Source organism: Mugil cephalus, chromosome 12 (assembly GCF_022458985.1).
Source record: "Mugil cephalus isolate CIBA_MC_2020 chromosome 12, CIBA_Mcephalus_1.1, whole genome shotgun sequence".
Lineage (NCBI taxonomy): Eukaryota > Metazoa > Chordata > Actinopteri > Mugiliformes > Mugilidae > Mugil > Mugil cephalus.
Window position 1 is genome coordinate 23865751 of NC_061781.1, and position 19800 is coordinate 23885550.

The 19800-nt window shown below is 40.9% G+C and overlaps 1 protein-coding gene across 1 annotated transcript in view; it reads right to left on the minus strand.

Moving 5' to 3' along the window:
* Positions 1–19800, minus strand: part of man1a2 (mannosidase, alpha, class 1A, member 2) — a 130820-nt gene that overhangs the window by 53352 nt on the left and 57668 nt on the right. The window contains exon 5 of the mRNA XM_047600742.1: positions 9302–9420. Coding sequence (XP_047456698.1) covers positions 9302–9420 — 119 coding nt within the window. The remainder of the gene's footprint in view (positions 1–9301; positions 9421–19800) is intronic.

Genomic DNA, 19800 nt, shown 5'->3' on the forward strand with positions numbered 1-19800 from the left:
CACCCATCCGTCCGTCGGTCAGCTTCACTTTTACGCCGTTTACGGCCGCAGTTTAGCAGCGCAGACCTCGATGAGCAGCAGAGCCATAAAACAACCCTGATTTAAAAAATGGCTGCAGTAAACTCGGCCGAGGCGGAGAGGAGTCACACGGGCTGACGCGTGACAGCCGCACAAGAATACGAGGTTTGATTTAAACCAATTATTTTGCTCCGAAGTGGACAGTGGATTCCTCCAGCATTCTCTGCGGTAGCTCTTAAACACTTGCTTCCCTTTCAAACCTTCCTCTATTCATAATTCCCACCAAGGACTGATATAAACAGGAATCTGTCAGCTCATCTTTACAAACCGTTTCTTCTTTGTGTAGCTGCTGTCACAGATATTCACAGAGCATTTTAATTGGACCCCATCTTTCTCGTCCTTCCTGTGGTCTTGAGAATATTATGATTAACTTTGACCCTGAATCTTTTCTGAGAGTGTGAGTCGAACGTGGAGGTGGTTTCTGTTCGGTGAGGCAGAAATTTAATGATTATCTTCACCTGTACATTTTATGGAGGATGAGAGGTAGTGTGGGTATTCGATAATGTGAGAACCAGCCTTGTCTTTTGCTTGGCGTATCCTCCTGAGTCCCAGCGTCCTCGTATGGGGACATTATGTTTTAGGTTCATTGCAGCTTCTTATCCTGCTTCATTTAGACACTTTTGTCTTCCATGCAATGGTAGCGAACTTGTTTATTTATGCTTATTAACCTTTCTAGTTTGATATGACATGAAAACTAAACAAATTCACATGTACTTGTTTGAGGACGTTGGGATTTCATCGCTTCCAATTCTGCTTTTGCACTAAAATAAACAGTTTTATATTTTAATTCGTCCACCTAATGTCCACCTATTGATGATGCTTATTTTTTATACTTCTGAGGTACTAATACCAAATACCTAAAGAAGTAAAGATGCATTCCAAAGAAATTCTTGGGTCTATATTATGTTCTAAGATATTGTCAGCATTTATATTTGTGCATTGGTGCGTTGGTTCTTTTGGCTGTGATCGTCTTTTACTGAAACCACAACAACTCAGAAAAGGGGAGAAGAGAGAATTTTCTTCACCTATGTGGACGAGGAAATGCATTTCAAACTAGTCACAGTTGATGTGCAGGTCAGCGTTTCGCGTTACTATGCTACAGATCTGACGCCAGGACCTTAAATCTGGCAGCTATACATATAAATACTGACCAAGCAGTAACATCTCAACCCTCTAATAAAGGATGGAGCGGTTGATAAGAAGGTCTGAAAGAATATGCAGGGTAAGAGATATTCTGATCTTTTTCTTGGGTAATTACAGATAATTTATACGTCAGATTTGGATCATGTCCTTGTCATTATCCTGTGAATTTAGCAGCTGATAAAAAGTTGATGAAAACTGAAGAAAATCCACAAATGGCCAAACTTGGAGTCTAAATCTGGTTATCGCTTATATCCAGTTTTGTACATTTCATATATATGAGTTCATATTGTTTATACTTGTATATTTTATACATTCTGCCTCACTTTTATTGACCCTGCTGTCCACCATTTATCTCCGTGGAATGACGCTACTGGAGACCAACTTTCCCACAGAATAAATATCTATCTGCCTCTCTATGTATCTATAGGAAGTGAGTAGATTTAAGTAGAGATAAATCCTTGATTCTATAACCTTCATTTTGCACCCGCTCACATATAACAGTGGACGGCATAGTATGTAATAAATCCCTTTCCTTTATATACTAAACACTCTCTGCGCTCGTTCTTCATGTAGCCGTGGTAATTCCTTCTCATTCACACAGTCTATGCTGCAGATGGATTAAGTAAATGTCTCCGCATAGATAAAATATCACTTCTTTTGTTTCGCTCACATACATTTGTCTAGTTTTGAGACGCGGTTCGTCTAAAAACTTGCACTAAAGCGTGAATAAATGTCACGATGGGAACCCTGTTAATGAACATGTCATCCAGGCGACTCTGCTGAAATATGAAATTCTGTCCCACCCTTCCAGGTGACGAGGACAAATTGAGTCTTTCACCTTCAGTGAGAGGAAATAGAAGAGGCGTCTCATCAAGCCAAACATGACGCTTTCACGGCGTAAGACCAGCGACAAGAGCTCAGCAACGACATGAAAATGAAATAGCTGGATCCAACTAATTCCCCCTCCCACCCCCCAAAAAACTAAAAATAAAATAAAAATCAAAGAGTCACGTGCTGCAGCTGGATATTTACATTGAGTAAATCCAGCTGTGCTGAAAGGCCCTTGACAGGTAACACTAATTTATCTCCCCATCTCTGCAGCATGTTCGCTGATCCAATCTCCACTTCAACCAGAGTTACATTAGAGTGCTAGTTACCGGAGTCTATTAATTTGGCGGATCTCACGATGGATGCAGACCTTGTGTCGACACATCCATCATCTCGGGGCGAGCTGCAGTGCGGGGGCCCAACCGGGGGACACCGGAGAGTCCAACAATGACTCAGTGCTTGGCTCAACCTGACATGGCAGCTATTTAATCATTCATTAGTGGCAGAGCTGGAGCTGGAGGAGGATGCGGCGCTGGCAGGTGGGTGGCTGAACCCAGAGGTGGTGGAGCGAAGGGTTTAATGTATGCAAGACAAAAAAAAGAAAAATATAATAATCTGCATGAATTTGTTAAAGGTGAATGAGAACCGTAAAGTAGTTTCTGGGGCTATGGGTAATTGAAAAACATAAAAAGACAGACGGGGATTAACTGTATTCATGTCAGATGGAGATCTTTGAAATTATGTCAAAACCATGCGTGGAATCTGGGCATGGAAAGAAATGTCTCCTACGGCTGGATGCTCCATACACAAGCAAAAGAATAAATACGATAAATATGAATGCATAGCTTTGTTGGTGTGCATGTCCCTTGTTGGTCCATTGGTCTTCATTATAGCAGTGTCACTAAAGTAATCATTGAGGCTAGTATAACATCATGGTACGGTGACTTCTGTTGAATTTAGACTTTATCCAAAGGGTGAACGAAGCACCTCACTCAAACCAACGAGGCAGCTACGTCAATATGTTGGATGATGAGTTTTGTCTGATTGTTTGTTGGTGGTCGATGTCTGGGAGCCGTCCTCGTGTCCTCTTATCAGGAGACGAATTATTAGGTCCACAGTGACGCACAATAACAACCAATGACCACAGCAGCAACATAACTGCTGCACACAAGCATCCAACATCAATGTCTTGGACACTGAGATTTGTCTGATGGTTGGTGGTCAGTAGGGATGGATACTGATACCCGGCGCTGACTAACGGTAGTAACCAGACTGAAAAGCAACACAGATTTGGGTGATTCCTTTCGGAGCCACTGATTTTTTAATTAGCTTAGCCCCCTTAGCTCTTGGTCATGTCGTTTTTTTTCAACTGCATGGATGGAAGTGAACCTTCGAAATGCCTAAGGCCAAACGTTTGTTAAAAGTTTGGCTGCACTTCACCTCAAAAGATGCAGACTTGCTGCAACCTGCAACAAGTGCCCGAAGGTGATATTGTGCGAGGGCGATAACACCTGGAATTTGATTAAACATCTGACAGTTTATATGCTTTCATTCTTTAAGCACTGGCACCGTTTCAAAGGCACCGGTTTGGCCTCGGTATCAGATAAAACCTAAACAATTTCTAACCGTAAACTGAGGACAAACAACCAAGACAAAACATCGACTGATAAATGGATGTGTTTGCTAATGGCTAGCATGGCAGCGCTGCTTTCCTGGAAGCAGTTTGTCTCTGTACATACAAACCTACAAAACTAAAAGGCAGAAGTGGGTCCAACAAACCTTTAGCACATAAATAATACAGCTGCAAATCAGTCACTGAAATGAAATCATTCTCAACTCTGTCTTTGCTAATTAACGGCAGAATACAGAAAGCAGCAGGGTTCTTAACTGCAATGAATAAATCATAACTTGAGATGAATAGTACATCCAAAAAGCGTTAAAAAAAAAAAAAAAAGCAACTTCACTTGTAGAGTTTCTTGAAGACGTTTTGCCGCTCATCTGAGCTTCTTCTTCAGAGTTACCCAACGTAAATGAAGAGTCTTCTCAAGATTCTACAAGTCCAGTTTTAACACATTTTATATCACCATGACCTGGATGACGGACGATGAAGAGCATCATCAGGTAAAGGTTAAATTTGGTGTCCACATCCATAGATTTCATGTTAAAATATCTTACTATATATAGAAAATGACTGTGAATCAAACATTGCAGATGTGAGCGGCACAATGTTTCGACTTTGGAGCCAGAGTCTGATCAGTGCAGCCACATGGAGCCGAGATATTGATGAGCTGAACACAATTCATCCAGACTCAATTTAATGTAATTAATACTCAATCTTCTCTACCTCTCACCAGATACAAGGAAATGCTGGATTATACACTGTACTTATTTTTAATTTATTGATATTTTTACAATTCTTCTGTTACGTCTGTTACGGAGTGGTTGGCATGGCAACTGGTGGTCGCCATTAGGTCACATCCTGTTTCTTTTGTATAGTGTCAAATAACTAAACGAAACTTATCCAAAAAATGACGCTGTACTTATCTAAAATGACAGAAACCATCCTTGAAAAAAAAAAAAAATTTGACGTGTACTTTAGTGATTTAGTTCGGCCTAAGTCCCGCCCACTAACATGGAGGAGGTGGAGCTTATATGACCTGTACTCCAGCCTCAAGCCACCAGGGGGAGCTCTACTTGCTCTGGCTCCACTATTGAGGACCATTTTTGTCCAACATCCACATTTACACCACCGATGATCCTAATCATCGACTACAAACTAATGGAAGTGAAAAAGGGCAAAAACGTCTTCGCTACAAAGACCGAACATGTTTTAACAGCGATGGCAAAAACTGCAGCAGCTGAGCTCGATGCAACGATGCAACTCATGTTTACACTGACAAGTGATTAAACAAGAGTGATGCCTTTAATCTCCTAAGTAGAAATCCAGACTGTGGCCTTATTCCAGCCTCAGAGAGGCTCGATACAGGGTTCAACACGTCTTTGATATTCACGAGGGCCACCTTTAATAACACACTGCGAAGCCCGACAACTGCAGGGTTGAAACGTATCGCTGCCTACGAGCTGTTGAATTACCTGTTTTTGTTTAAAAGAGTAAAGAGCCACATTTCTATACCAGATTCAACCTGAGCTCTGTTAACCTTTCACCAGCGTTACAGTGGCTACGAGCTAACGTCTGCAGGTATAAGAGCATCAAACCATTAATGAAAGCACAGCGACACGCCTCCTCCTCCTCTCGCTTCTTAGCAGGCGCTTCATCCTCTCTTCTCCACCCTCTCTGCTCTCTAATCTCTCTGCTGTGAAACCAGAAGCCTCTCTTCTCCCACCTCTGACTCTTATTACCCAGCCCGAGCACATCGTCTCATTTTCTCTGTTATTTCATTTGTTTTGCATTTTTTCTGTTTTCACCAGGCGCAGATCTCATCATTTTTACTGGTAAGAGGCGTCTCATTACATCGGTGATTGTGGATATCACTGCTCGTACTTTATTTAATGAATCCAAATGATTCCACTGTAAGATGACAGATTTTTTTTTTTTTTTTCGTTTCGATAACAGCGAAATTACCAATCACATCAAATCTACCTTTTCCTTCCCTCCTGTTCTCTCTCTGGTTCAACTTTACGTCCATCTAAATTCACCTTCCCCAGTTCTCGTTTTTTTTATGATTTATTCTCTCTAACGCGCTTTGCCTCTTTTCATTTTCCACTCAACCATCTTTCATTCTAGGAAAAACCATTTAGCAAATCCAAACCGAATAGCTCAACCAAAGTCCTTATTCCATGACGTGATTCTAATCTCTCAGACGTATTATTTGCCCGTTGTTCGTCTCAGTGGCTGCAGGGACTTTGCATTAATTACCCAGATGGGTTGGAGGCGAAATGAGCCACAGAATAAATAATAATTAGAATAATAATAATTGATGTTTCTGAAAAAAAAAAATCACCTCCACAGAGATGGGCCAGGAGCAGGAGTCTAATAATCATCTAGTTTAGAGGTTTTTTTGAGGGTTTAATCCGCCTTTCACTTGCCAAATCAATAGCTAGTGAAAAAGGATGTTTTTTTCCTGGACTAAATCTTAGTTTCATGAAGGTTATAATGTTCAGCCAGATCAGCCACAACATTATGACCATTGAACAGCTTGTTACAATTCAGTGTTCAGCTGGGAAACTTTTGGACCTGGTATTCATTGGCATGGATGTAACTTATACATGTAGCCCCCACCTACACCAGACCAGGCACCCCCCCACCCCAATGACACTCAGTGTTGGCAACGCACCACAAAAAAACTCAAAAAACAAAAAAAAAAAACAAACAAAAAGCATGACAAACAGCACAAGGTTGTTTTGGAGACACAAGGGAGACCTAGCTAAGATTACGAAGGTGGTCATAATGTTATGTCTGATCAGTGCATGTTGAAATGGCCCCGCCCACTGACTAAAATAAAGTTCTGTGAGTGCAACACAATTCAACAGTTAATTGGAATAAAATTATTAAAAGAAAAAAAAACGGTTGAGCATTAGTTCCCTGGGAACGAGTTTGATAAAACTGAATTCAAATCATTTAATAAATGGGCTCAAGGTAAAGCCAACAGTTCATTCACTGCCTCCATGGAAACAATATACTTTCAGCAAACATTTCTTTCAGATGTCTCATTATGATCCAGTACAAAAGTCTCCTCTGTCCATTCACATACAGAAATGTTTCCTGAGACGTATTAATGGAAAACACAAATATCTCCTAGAATTGAAACACAGACTTCAATCAGCATCCGTCCTTCCTCCTTCCTCCTCATCACTCTGCTGAATTCCTTCTCTTCCCCTTTTCTCCTCTTTCTACCTCCATCCCCAGTTCCTCCTTCGTTTCCTTTTACCACTTCTCAACCACGGTGATCCCGAGGTTAATTAGCCCTGGAGGAGTCAGACTCTTCAGATCCCCGTCGCCTACCTGCTGGCTGCCCTGTGATTGCCTCAGTCGGGAGACTAACAAGCTTCGGGTGTCAGCCGTCGGTGCGAAGAGAAAGAAAGGGAGCGGGAAAAGGGAGGGAATGACAGGACGTGGGCGATGATTACTCTGAGGAGAAATATAAATAAGACGGAGCTGAGCTCAGATTAAATAAAGGAGGGTTAAGGACGGAGATGTAGGTAAGGAAGGAGAAAGGAGAGGAGGTGGCGGACGGATTAATGACAGGAGGCTTAGTTAAGTGTGAATGAACGTGAGCGAACTGACTGAAGAATAAGACAAAAAAGAGTCTAAAAAGGACAGAATGAAGAAAATAAACGCAAAGTATGGAGAAAAGATGAAATGTTAAAATGGAGGTGAAATGGGACAGAAGACAATAAAAAAAACAGCAACTACAAAGACTTTATAAATGAAAACCAAGAAAAAAACTGATGACAAAGACAAACTAAAAAAAGTGATGGGTTTGGGTCGTAGGAGATAAATAAAAATAAAAATAAAAAAACAGAGAGGAAAAAGAGGGCAAAAAAAAGAGAAGCTGGCGAAAGGAGAGGAGGATTGAAAATAAATGAGGAGGGCGGCAGAGCTGATGGACAAGTGAGACGGAAACGAGAAACCGTTAACGGAGAGGAAGGAGGAAGCAATGAAAATAGACTGGAAAGGACAAAACGAGAGAAATGAGGGGATGACGGTCGTAAACGAAAACAGACGTTCAGAAAGGAAACGGTGCTGGAATATGAACCGTGGTCTTTGAGATCATGACACCGTTAACTTGTAAATGTGAGCAGAAGTATATCATTCGATACTAGCGAGCAAGTTAGCGTTAGCACACACAGACGACTACTATATCATTACTACTAATATATTATGTGAAGATGTGTCAAGTTTCCTCCATGTTGGATGAGGTGCTTTATCAGGTTGCTCATATTCCCAGTGTTCTCCGAAATAATGTTGCCATATTTTATGCATTTTATGCATTAGTGTTTTGGTGGAACAGCCAAATCCACCATAAAACGCAGCAGCTTCGATGCTACTCGGTACTGGGCTACTTCGATCCTCACATTTCAGGTATCGAGTACCTAGTTGAAAGCTACCTAGCTAGCACTAGCGATAGCACTAGCAAAATTCTGGATATTAACTAATATTGTTACTATAATGTTACTATAACTTGAACCAGCTCATGAGTTTCACAGTTTGCCACGATGGCTGTTTTGGTTTTACCAGGTTATTGTTTTTAGCCGTTGTTAGCGCGACATGTGCTTTTAGTTCCCATAAAACACATAAAACCAAACTAAACCAACACTACTGCCACCTGCTGGTATGAAGAGTTACTTCTTTTCACTGTTGTGCCAGCTGGCTGTTTGCTGGAGTCTTTGCGGTGAGTTCAAGTGCAACTTTTTGGCAACATGAGGCACCATCACCTGCTGGTAGATCCTTGACGTTGGTTTGTTGTTGACCTTCATTTGAAAGATCCAACTCCTAAAATCCTCTGATCCTCTTTTTAAAAATATATATGCCGTGCATGCGCTTGTTGGATTTCTCTAGACCATGCAACAAGATTAGTAAAATATTCCAGGGGAATCCAAGACATGACAGAAGCTACAACCCTGAGAGCAGCGTCAGGCCTTAAAGCTGATTGGATTTAAAAAAGTATTAGAACAGAAAAGAGCTGCACAAAAGCAAAGTCGTGCCAAGATGTGAAAGCCAGAGGTAAAATATTGTGGAAATACCACGAACCTCTGGAAGCAAAGAGAACATTAGTTTTAGTCTCAAGAGAAATGAATTTTGAAACCGAAGTCTCTTTTCGTGAACTGATATCGAACCAGGAAACGATACCCAGAACTAATCCCTAGCTTTACACTGACAGGACGGCTGGTTTGAATCTCTCTTTGGAATGAGCATATTTAATCAAACTTGCACATTATACATGATCTGCTGCAGCTGAAACCACACTGGAAACAACGTCACAAAAGCAGCATGAATTCAGGAATTAGCCAAGGCAGCATCAAAGTGGGTCAATTATCAAAGCGAAAATAATAAATTAAATCAATAAAACCAAAGAATCAGGGACAAGTAATCAAACTACAAAGTGTTCAACTTTTAAATGAGGCTCATTTCGCATCAACAAAGCTGTTCCAGTGTCTTTCCTCTTGGTAGGAAACAGATAATAATAGTAAGGAACAGATATTAAGAGGTGTAGGAATCTCTAAGCGTGTTGCTATAGTTCATAAACTGTTCCACACTTGTCATGTGTAGGAAAGAAAGGCAGGTACACACCACACCGAAGTCCAGGTTCTGTTCGATCCACTCCTGACCGTCCTTGAACTCCTCGTGCAGACCCATGATGTATAGAGTGTCCAAGGCGTCCACTATGGTCGCTCCTAGCTGAGAGTTACCTGTAAAAGACACATAGAAAAACAGTTGGTTAAGACAAATTGGTTTGTCCAGTCACATCAGAAGTCTGGAAAAACTTTGTTTAATAAGACAAACTCCTGGATGTTGTAGTTCAGGCAAAGAAACATGAAAACAGTGAATCCAGATCAATTATGTAAAAGTAAAATTGAACTTGGTCTGAATCAGAAGGTACAGGGTTTCCCATATAATATTAATACCATGGCTATTTATTATGTTCACTAATAAAAACTTTTTAAAACCGGATGTTTGTGCTCTTGTTTTTTTTGTCCATGGAGATTTACAATTATTTAAAGAAAGTTGGTCCAAACCCGGAGGAAAATACACAAGACATGAAGTGAACTAGCTGAACTTTATGAGAGCTGTTTAGATTATAACTGTTTAGATTAATTCACTGATACTTTCAAAGGAGAAGAGCGAACATGTAGAGTGTTATGGTGTTATATTACTAACACAGAATACATATGTATATGTCCATAAAATGCCTCGTCTCTACAGCTTATATTTGTGAACTACACAAACTGCTGCTATTTTTTTTCCAAATCCAATATCCATGTTATCACGGTACATTATAGAAGAACTGATATAAAACGCATGCTCTCCTTCTACGCGCAGACATTTCATATACTGCATAAATAGATTTTAATAGTCGTGACGTGATGAGTGTCAGAGGAATTCATTTGTGCAGTGCAGCCACTAATGAATGTATATTTCAGCGGTAAAAGTCAATGACACTGCTTTTTATATCCTCATTTCAGATCAGCGTGCGCTGCTGGAATTCCTGAGCCCTCCCTCTTATCTATGAGTCCAAGCTAAAGGAGAGCATCTGGCTTCACGCAGGAGCTGCAGCGTTATTATCGTCATAGACAGGAACCTCTGAATCCCTCTAAAAATACACCGCAGTCAGCCAGGCTGTGCTGATAGCAGGACGCCCTGGACGTCTGCCGGACCTTGACAGATTGGTCCGACTGTTGGTGGAGTGGAGCGGAGCGCCCCCAACGCCTGTCGCTTCCATCACCTGGAGGCACGCTTCAGGCGCCGGCAGTCATGTGACGGCATCGAGGCAAAGACAGAGGGCTGTTAGATTACAGAGTCAAAGATTATTACGCTGATGTCCAGGGTTTGTGCAGAAACTCTAATGCAGATCTCGGTGTTATTAGCTGAGGATGAGTGGCTGGAGAAGCAGACTTGAGGCTGTAGGGGTATGTCTGCACACTTCTCCAATCAGACGAGTTGAAACTATTAACACATGATGGATTATCTTAAAAAATAAATATACTGCTTCCCACACTGTGTTAATACTATGGCAGACATAGCCTCAGAACAAATCTGACTTTTTAATATCAATAGGACTTTGACGAGGCCACTCCAAAGTCTTCATTTAGTTTTTCTTCAGTCATTCAGAGGTGGACCTGCTGGTGTGGTTTGGATCATTGTCCTGCTGCAGAACCCAGGTTCTCTTCAGCTTTAGGTCACCAACAGATGATCAGACATTCTACCTTCAGGATATTTTGGTAGACAGCAGATTAAATTGTTTAAAACCTGATGTTTTATGCCTTTGGTTTAGTTTTCAGATTACAGAGATTTAAAATTATTTTAACAGAGTTGGTCAAAACCTGGAGGAAACTAAACTTTATAAGAGCTTGTACAGTTAAATTCGCTAATATTTTACTTAATCTTTCATGCATTTGTCTGCTGCTAAATCGTTCAATTACCGTAAAATTAACACGTATAACACACCTCGCCTCCAAAATCATCGGTCCTCCCACATCCAGCCTCAACCCGAAAGAACTGAACAACACATCCATAAGACGATTTGCAGGTCGGACTTTTAAATTCCAACAAGCTCACATGGGAAAGAGCTTAATGCCATAGCAACCATAAATAACAGACCCAATGACTTCCTTCTTCCTTGTGTCTGCCACCTACCTATATATCCATCTATATATTAATGTATAATGTCATAAGTTGTTGTTGATTTAAGCACTTCCTTGTCTTGTCCAGTCTTCTGTTGTGATGAGCATGTGTACAGACAAGTGGAAACCATTGACTATATATAGTCAGGGTATATATGCAGGAATCCTGAGGTTAATTCCAAGACCTTTGGACTTTTTTTTTTGAGACCTCCCAAAAAAGACGTTTTTCCAACATTTGATTTATCAACGTTTAATATTTTTTAAGACCCCGCGGACATCTTGATACTATGAACTCATCATGACGTCACCCATTGGATCCTAAACCTTGAAAATGAAGCCAGAAGTGGGCGGGGCCCGCTGTTGCCATGTTGGATGAGCTTTACTCCACCCACACTTTGATGCTCCAATTATGGACATGCGAGGGTCGTGTTGGACATTGAGACCCGCCCACCCAACTCTCCGCTACCAGTTAGCTCAGGCTACCACCTGTCACTCAAAGCAGGAACACCTTTAATAATGCAGAATTTAAAATTTTTTAATAAAAAAATAAACAAATGAGTTAGAAAACGATTCACCCCCCTGTACAGTTGTCATGAATAGTGAAATAAACTATTGAGACCAAAATCGTTTTTGGTATCAGGCTGTGAACTAAATCAACATCTGTGAAACTAATCCTCACAGATGTTGGGATTTGATTTGCAATTTCAAGCTCCAGTTTATTGCTTATTGAGAAATCAAGATCATAAAAAAATATATATTCAGACCTGCTGCAAACATATAATTTATATCGCAGCTTATGCTTTTTCCATTCTCCAAAACAGTGGCCAAACTTACGTCAACTCAAAGTTGAATTCAGCTCCATCTCTCTGAATTTCCCGTCGCTGCTTTTCCCTCCAACTCTCATGGGGTGTGTTTTCCAACCTTGAGAAATTCTGCTCACTTTCACACCTTAAAACTCTCCCTTCTCCATCTCCTTTCTGCTTCATCACATCCTCCATCTTTTCATCTTCCCCTCCTTTTTCCTACCAAGCCATCTGCTCGTTCTCATTCATCACTGTCTTGGTGTGTTTTTCCTGGTCTCTCCCCGATCGCTCCATTCACACCCTGATTCATGGATTCATTTTCATGCCCTCGCTGACACTTCTTCTTCTCTTTTTTTTAAATTAAATTATTATTCCTCTTGGTAATTGGCCTGGACCCTGCCTTTAGCTGCTGTCAGTCTTCATACATCCGCATGCACCGTTTCCCTGTCGTTGTCCACAGCCTTTCAAACAACACCCGACAGCATCACATGAAGCTGAGTTGGCACTTCCAAGAGGCGCGTTTGTGGTTGCCAGGCGCTGCTTATGTGAGACAAATTAGCCAGGATGAGGTTTATTTATCTGGGGAATCACGGCCACAGCCTCACGGACACACGGGCCGAAAACTAACACACACTCCCTGCGCAAACATGTACGCTCTTCTCCTTTGAATTCACACCACACACGTTCTCGCTACTTCAGCTAAACTCTCCATCTATCACAATTTCACACACCTCTTTCCCTACTCGCCCCCCCCCTCCTCCATTATATCTCTCTCTAACACGCTATCTTCCTCGGGCCCCTGTGCCAGTTTCATTAGGCGACAGGTTTTTAGAGCTCTCTCCGGTATCAATTCACACGAGGCAGGAAAACGTGACGCCATTATTCAGACTCCATTCTCCCTGTCTTGTAAACCGTCGGCTCTCTGGGAGTGGGAGATGATGGAGAGCTCAGGTGTGTGTTCGTTGGGAAAGGATTGTGCATGCGCGTTTAGTCTGGATGTGTAGCATAAATTCATTTAGAACAAAGAAGCTGCATTTACACATGTGTGCCGTGGCTTGGATGACCTCTACACAACCCTCTGTGCTTCCATCAAGCGTCCACACATTGCTCTTCTGCCTCCTGACTATGTTTCTATGGAACACAGGGGCACTGCAGCTCTAAATCCCACTAGGGACCGCTTGGGGATGAGAAGTACTTTCTCTACAGTGTCTGCTTGAGAATACTTAATTCTCCATAGTTTTTTTCCTACTTCAAGATAAGAGTTTAAAAGCAAAAAAATGGGTTCACAGAGAGGTCTGCAGAATTTTTGCAAATGATGCAGCTGTCGATTTGTAATTATGATTCGCTGTGACGAAAGGAAATTGCACATGCTGAACAGTTTGTGGCAAAGATCTTGGATATATCTGTTTCATAAAATTAAATTCATGGCTGGAAAACATTCGAAGAAGAGAATGAATACAGTTTTAGGGATTTGGGTGAAACAACCTTTGAAACACACTAATGCCAATATCTAAAACCGCGTTCACATTGAAAATACCGGGTTGACGTGGGACTTTCAGACCCGGATCGACCCTTTCACATCGCCAGCAGTCCCGGGTCTGCATCAACAGTGTCATCATTACACATTTAAGTACACTGGAATACTGAGAGGAGAACAATGGATAGCATGGTACATTCCATGCCTGCTCCTTGTTGATGACCTGAAGAATATATTCAAATAAAGCACAAAGCCCGATTTCTGCCGCTGAATCTCCTCTTCTTCATGGTTGCATAGGTGAATATGGCACATATTCACCTATGTGAGTCCATTAACAATTGTGTAACAACACTTTTGATTTGTTTGATTGAAAAAAATTAACAAAAATCTGGTGTAAATTAGCGAGTCAAAGCGGGATGCCTGTCCACACTGAATCTCAGCCAAGTCGATAAAATCAGGTAAATCAACCCGAGTCGAAATGCAGGATGGACCCTTCACACTGCACGAAAAACCTGCGTCGACCCAGGTTTTTCATGCAGTAAGAAGGGGCTTAAGAAGAAATCAGGTCATGAAACAGTTACTAGAAAACACTGGATGTTGGAGTCAGTACCAGCTCTGCTTATACAGATCATTGGAAATGGTGAAGTGTGGAGAGGAAACTAAGCAATACCAGAGTGTCATGACTCATCTCAGTCTCCAGGTCATGGAATATCAAAGACAAACACAACCAGACCTTTTGCCTCTCATCCAAGTTGCTTCTTTACCAATAAATGACTGGTCAAGGAGTCTTTTCACCAGTGATTTAAAAATAAAGACCCTACAAATGTCACAGATGGTGGTTACACCGCTCCCGTCCTGTAGCCAACCGTGTGCTTAATAAAATCAGAACTTGGAAACATTTGTGTTCTTGTGCACTGATGTAAGGAGTTGACGTTCACAAACATTTGAACTGTTTGTCGGCAGGAGGAGATAACAAGGTCTCAGGGGATTTCTTTACAGCTTAATTTGTTCCTGATTGATTAGTAAATCTTGCATATGCATGGGAGGAGTGTAAGCAGAAGGGCTTATTGAAAAAATTATCTTGGAGAAGTCTCCATACCCAAAAAAAAAAAAAGGTTGAAATCAGCTTTGACTGGTGACTGTTTGCATGGTGAGGTACTAGTGACCACTGAAATAGTCATCATCGCTGCATCTTCGCTTATTTAGATAGTGGCCTTTTCTGTTAAACCAAATTAACCAATGTCATTTGTATTAGTTTTATATAGTCTTGTTCTTATGTCACGAAGAATATCAAGATAAAACCCATAAATGATTCCAGAGTTTGAGGATTCGACTTCAAGAACCAGCCACACTTGTATAGACTTATTAGATCTTTGTAGTTTGAGCTTGGTTGTCTCAGTCTTAAGATAAAATAAGATAACCGTGTGGTCCTTTTATCTTCAGACCAATCTTTTAGTCTTCATTCTCACATGTTGGTCTTTGCCGGATTTAAGAGTACGAAGGATCACCGTCACAGCTTGCTCTGGTCCATAGTAGCTTTTCACTGTGTTTTGTAATAAATCCTGCAGGAATCCTCAAAGCCAAGGCAACTCCCCGGGCCAGTTCAGATCAGTGTGGCTGGCAACGCGAAACTGGATACCAACTTATTTGGCAGCAGACTTAAACATCTGTTCTGTTCTGTTCTCTGCCTGAGAGGGTTAGTGGTCGGACTGTGACTTGCACTTGTGATGAGCTCCCTGGCTAAACCCCAGGCCGATCGTCTGCTTCCAGGCCCGGCACCAAGCAGCCTCCGTCAGCACTGGTTTTACTGTAAAGTCATTTGAAGGAGTTCCCTTGTTTGTACAGTGAAAAGAAATAAACTCGCAGCAAACTAGGACATGTGCAGCTTGTCTAGCTACAATGGAGAACTGAAGTATGAAAGCACCAACAGAGTTCTCAAGTTCAGAGCTACATCTGGTCCATATGTCCAGCTACACACAGCTCCACGGGCAAAGCCGGGATTATAATGAATCACATGGCACAAATCCACAGGCTGTATAGCACAGTGAGGGTAAACCTCCATAATACTTAAACACGATTCCTCTACGGGGTTGTATCTATGGTTATCTTGTTATTGTAAAGTCTACCTGGCATTATTATCCTCTATGGTTAATGGTTTCTGTCTATGGTTTGAACAGATTCTCAAAAACATGCTTCTTTACATCATTATCCACGTTTTTTGGGAGGGACCATGAAAACCTTTGAAAAACAAGGAATATGCAACAAAACCGACTCACAATACATTCATGTGTCAAATAATAGGCTGACAGATTGGTACTGAGGCAAAACTACCAGCTGAGCAAAGTTTAAATTACTGAGTGAGTTTCTATAGTTTTAGCGCTATAAATTATATGGGATCATAACAAACTAGAAGTCCTACTGCTTACCGTTTTATACCTACATGTCGTAACCTTCCCGATGAAAAAGTAAACAAAAAAAAAAAAAAAAAAAAAAAAACACATAATAAATGGGTCACCAGCTGGTTAACTACAGAAATTAAGGCCAACCATTTGTCCTTTTACTACAATCCGTATCTCGAATTGTCCAATTTGTGTTCCCTCTTGTAAAAGAGTGAAATATCTCAGAGATATGTCAGAGAAGTACAGGTCTATGTTGCTGACAGAAATAGAAAGAGTAATTTGAGTCTTTTGAGAAAACAGGGGATGATGGTAAAGATGTGAAAGTGTGAACGATGGAGCGGACGGTCAAGTTTAACCTGATAAAGATCAGTAACTCCTTCAAAATCTGACAAGAGAAAATGAACTGGTCGGAGCCACACGTACAATCAGAATGAGGTTTAAAAACAATGAAAGAAGAGAAAGGTAGGGCAACAGCTTTCAACTGCCTCCAAAGCTCCCTGCACTATGCAGAATCAAATCTCCAGAGTCTCCAGCAGGCTGGTTATATTAATATTTATCAAAACTGTCTGTAACAGCTTCAGAGTTATGTAGAGCTGCACACTGGAGTCTTAAACAATTATTCAGCACCTCTACTTTGCTTGATCATCATCTCGTCATAAAATATAGACATTAAATAAATAAAATTAAAAATAAAATAAAGCCTTTGGGTACAGACTAACAAGGTAATGGTTTTCATAAAACACCCCCATTTTTCTACTCTGGTTGAGGGGCTTATGCACATTCCTGCTGGACTCAGCAGCAGGCAAATCCTCCTGTTTCCTGCTGTCCAATTTGGCACCGGCAGCCCTACTGAAATATTTATCTGAAAGGAAAGGGGAGAGTACGGGAGGGCCACGTCAAAGAGTTCTGAAGGGAAACTTCAACTCAGGTTGGGAGCAGAACTCAGTTCACTCCTTAAGTTTTTCTTTTGTTACGCTGCAAATGTGCCAAAGTCTGCAAAGTTTCCAAAGAAATTATGGAAAGGGCTCGCTCATTTAAACGGAGATATAAGAAACCTGTGAGTCGATCAGGCTTGAAGTCGGTTTAGAGGGCTCTAAAACATGTATAAAACAAGAATATTAAGAGATTTAATCTATTAGTTTAAGATTCAGGTGTTAGGCATGATCCTACATATTTAAAAAGATTAGAAATGTAAAGATTCTCAATATGTTAATGTGACCGATGAAGCTACGGCTGCCATGACTCTGGAAATGTACAACCACAGTGTTCACCTTAGGACTGGGTATCCCTACTGATCGATTCACAAGGTCCTGATTGGATTCAGTTCAATTCAATTCAATATTAATTAGTTAACTGACATTCCTGTTTTAAATATATTTACTTAAAACTAAAACCAATGTCGTCATTGGTAGTATTTTATTATCTTGTGTATTCGCTGTGTAATTGCTTGTTGCAGTCCTAGATGAATCCTGATTGGCGGGTTTTGATCGATGTGTACGGGACAGTGGTAAGTAAAAGCTCACTATGCCACATTACAACACCAGAAGTAACCAGCTCCGTCCTGTTAATACGGGAACCATGATGCTGCTTTAGGTCAGTGTCTTCTACTAGGACCATCAACCTTTATAAGCGTTTTATGTTGCATGGCAATCATTACATAGTGCTGCTGAGCTATCATAATACTGTTTATGTTGCCATTAATTGAGACTCGTTAGCAGGTTTAAGGACTCTCTAATGGGCTTCCCAACAAATACAGTATATATTATGGACTGGATGAAGAAAAAACAGACTCATTAGCAGGGCATCTTCAGGATGTATGAGGGATCCCTCTTTGAGTATAAGTAAACATTAAGCACACTAAGCGTCATTACTACATTGACGGATGCTTGTTTTGTCTACATTTGCCTGAAATCATAGCAGTAGCAAAAGTCAGCATCAGATATTTCAGCTAGCAAACTTGCCTCACGTGGATATCTCACCATCTTCCCCCTTTCAAACCCTGATCTCTGTTTTCCACTCATTCTCCCTCCATCATGTGGGGAGCAGCCTTGAGGCCTGCAGGCAATCAACATGAAGTCATCATCAGTCAAACCCTCTCATCCCACTCCACCCTTCCATGCTGCCGCAGTCTTCACAACATCCAAGTGTACACATTGCGTTGGTCCTTTCAAGGGCATCATTGTCTTCGGTTAGGCAGCGTGTGCCTTTGACTCCCATCCGATAAGAAAAAAAAAATCCTTTCAATTATTGAGCAGGTGTTAACCAAGAGAACACAATTTTACCATCAGCTGCGAAATCGTACGCTTGTGTCAAGGGAGATTTTAATCAAGGCTGATGGAGGAGCTGCGGCTTTGTGCTTGTAAATGTGAAAGAAAGCGGGGAAAAGGTTCCTGGGGGACTGATACTTCATCAACCCTTACATCCCCAAAGGTTGTGGGAAAAGGAATGACTTGGAGTACATTTAAAGTCTCTAACACCAATAAAACTATACACAGATGAGCCGTAAAATTCAGGACACCTGTCTAGTCTTATGCTGCATTATCTAGCACCAAGACGTTGGACCTCTGCGGAATTTGTTGGTCCACCATATAACACTGACGCCCAAATGGATTAAGGTCAGGGGGAATGCAAGTCCATTGGACTATTATAGCATATTCCTGCTGAAAGACTGACCACTGTGTCATTAAAGGGTGAACCTGGTCTTCAACAACATTTACAATAAATAGGAGGACCCAAGGTCTCACAGCAGAACATTGTCCAAAGGCTTGTCCATAGTAAATCTTGGTGCCATTTGTTCCCCCAAGTAAGTGATGCACATGCACTTGACCATCCAGGCCACCTTCTACCAAACAGTCTTCATAATGTCATAGACAATTAGCTGGATTTATATAAAATAAACCAAAAAAAAAGAATGTACCACTGTTTTTCGGCTGTTTTCCACTTGCAGGCTCTGCATTAAACTAGGCCAAATTTGTGAAACTGTTCTTATTTGAATATGCTTTGAACATTGTTCCAAGGTTTCCCATACAATGTTAATACTATGGCGGCCTGCCAGCATCTAGTTTACGCCGCCACGGTCTTATAACAAAAACATTTTTATTTTTCATATTTCTCCCAAAAGCCCCCCTCCCTGTTCTGTTAGCAGTTTACTATAATTTAGATTTATTGGCTGATACTTTGTTTAATCTTACATTTATTTGTCCATAGAATGCCACATCTCAAAGCATTTTGCAGACAGACTGCAGCTAATCTCTAAATCCAATATCTACGTTATTACGGTAATTTGAAGATGGACTGATACAAAACTCATAATCTTATTAATAAAATGTATGAGGAAAAGTTCTGTTTTATTATTTTAGTAGTTAACCAAAAGATTAATTAAGCACCCTGAAGAAAACTAATCGTTTGTTGCATCGAATCCCAGCAGAGTCCATTTAACATGACATTGTCTGCTACTACGTCGTCATACACGTGTAATCATGATGCATCAGTGTCAGGTATAAAAACTGACACTGTCGAAGCTTCACTTAGCGGCTTCCAGATGAACAACTATTAGTCCTTACTGGAATCTTCCATGATAAATGTACTTATTAATGGAATCGCTTTAGATAAAAGCTTCCCACTGGCAGAAGATGCATCCATAAAATTAAAGATAATCATTCAGGAAGTACTATAAGTACTGTCTGCGGGTTATTCAATAGTTTGCAATCAATCCTTTCCAACAATGCACACAGTGGGTGCTTTATTCTAATATAGACTAACAGACTTG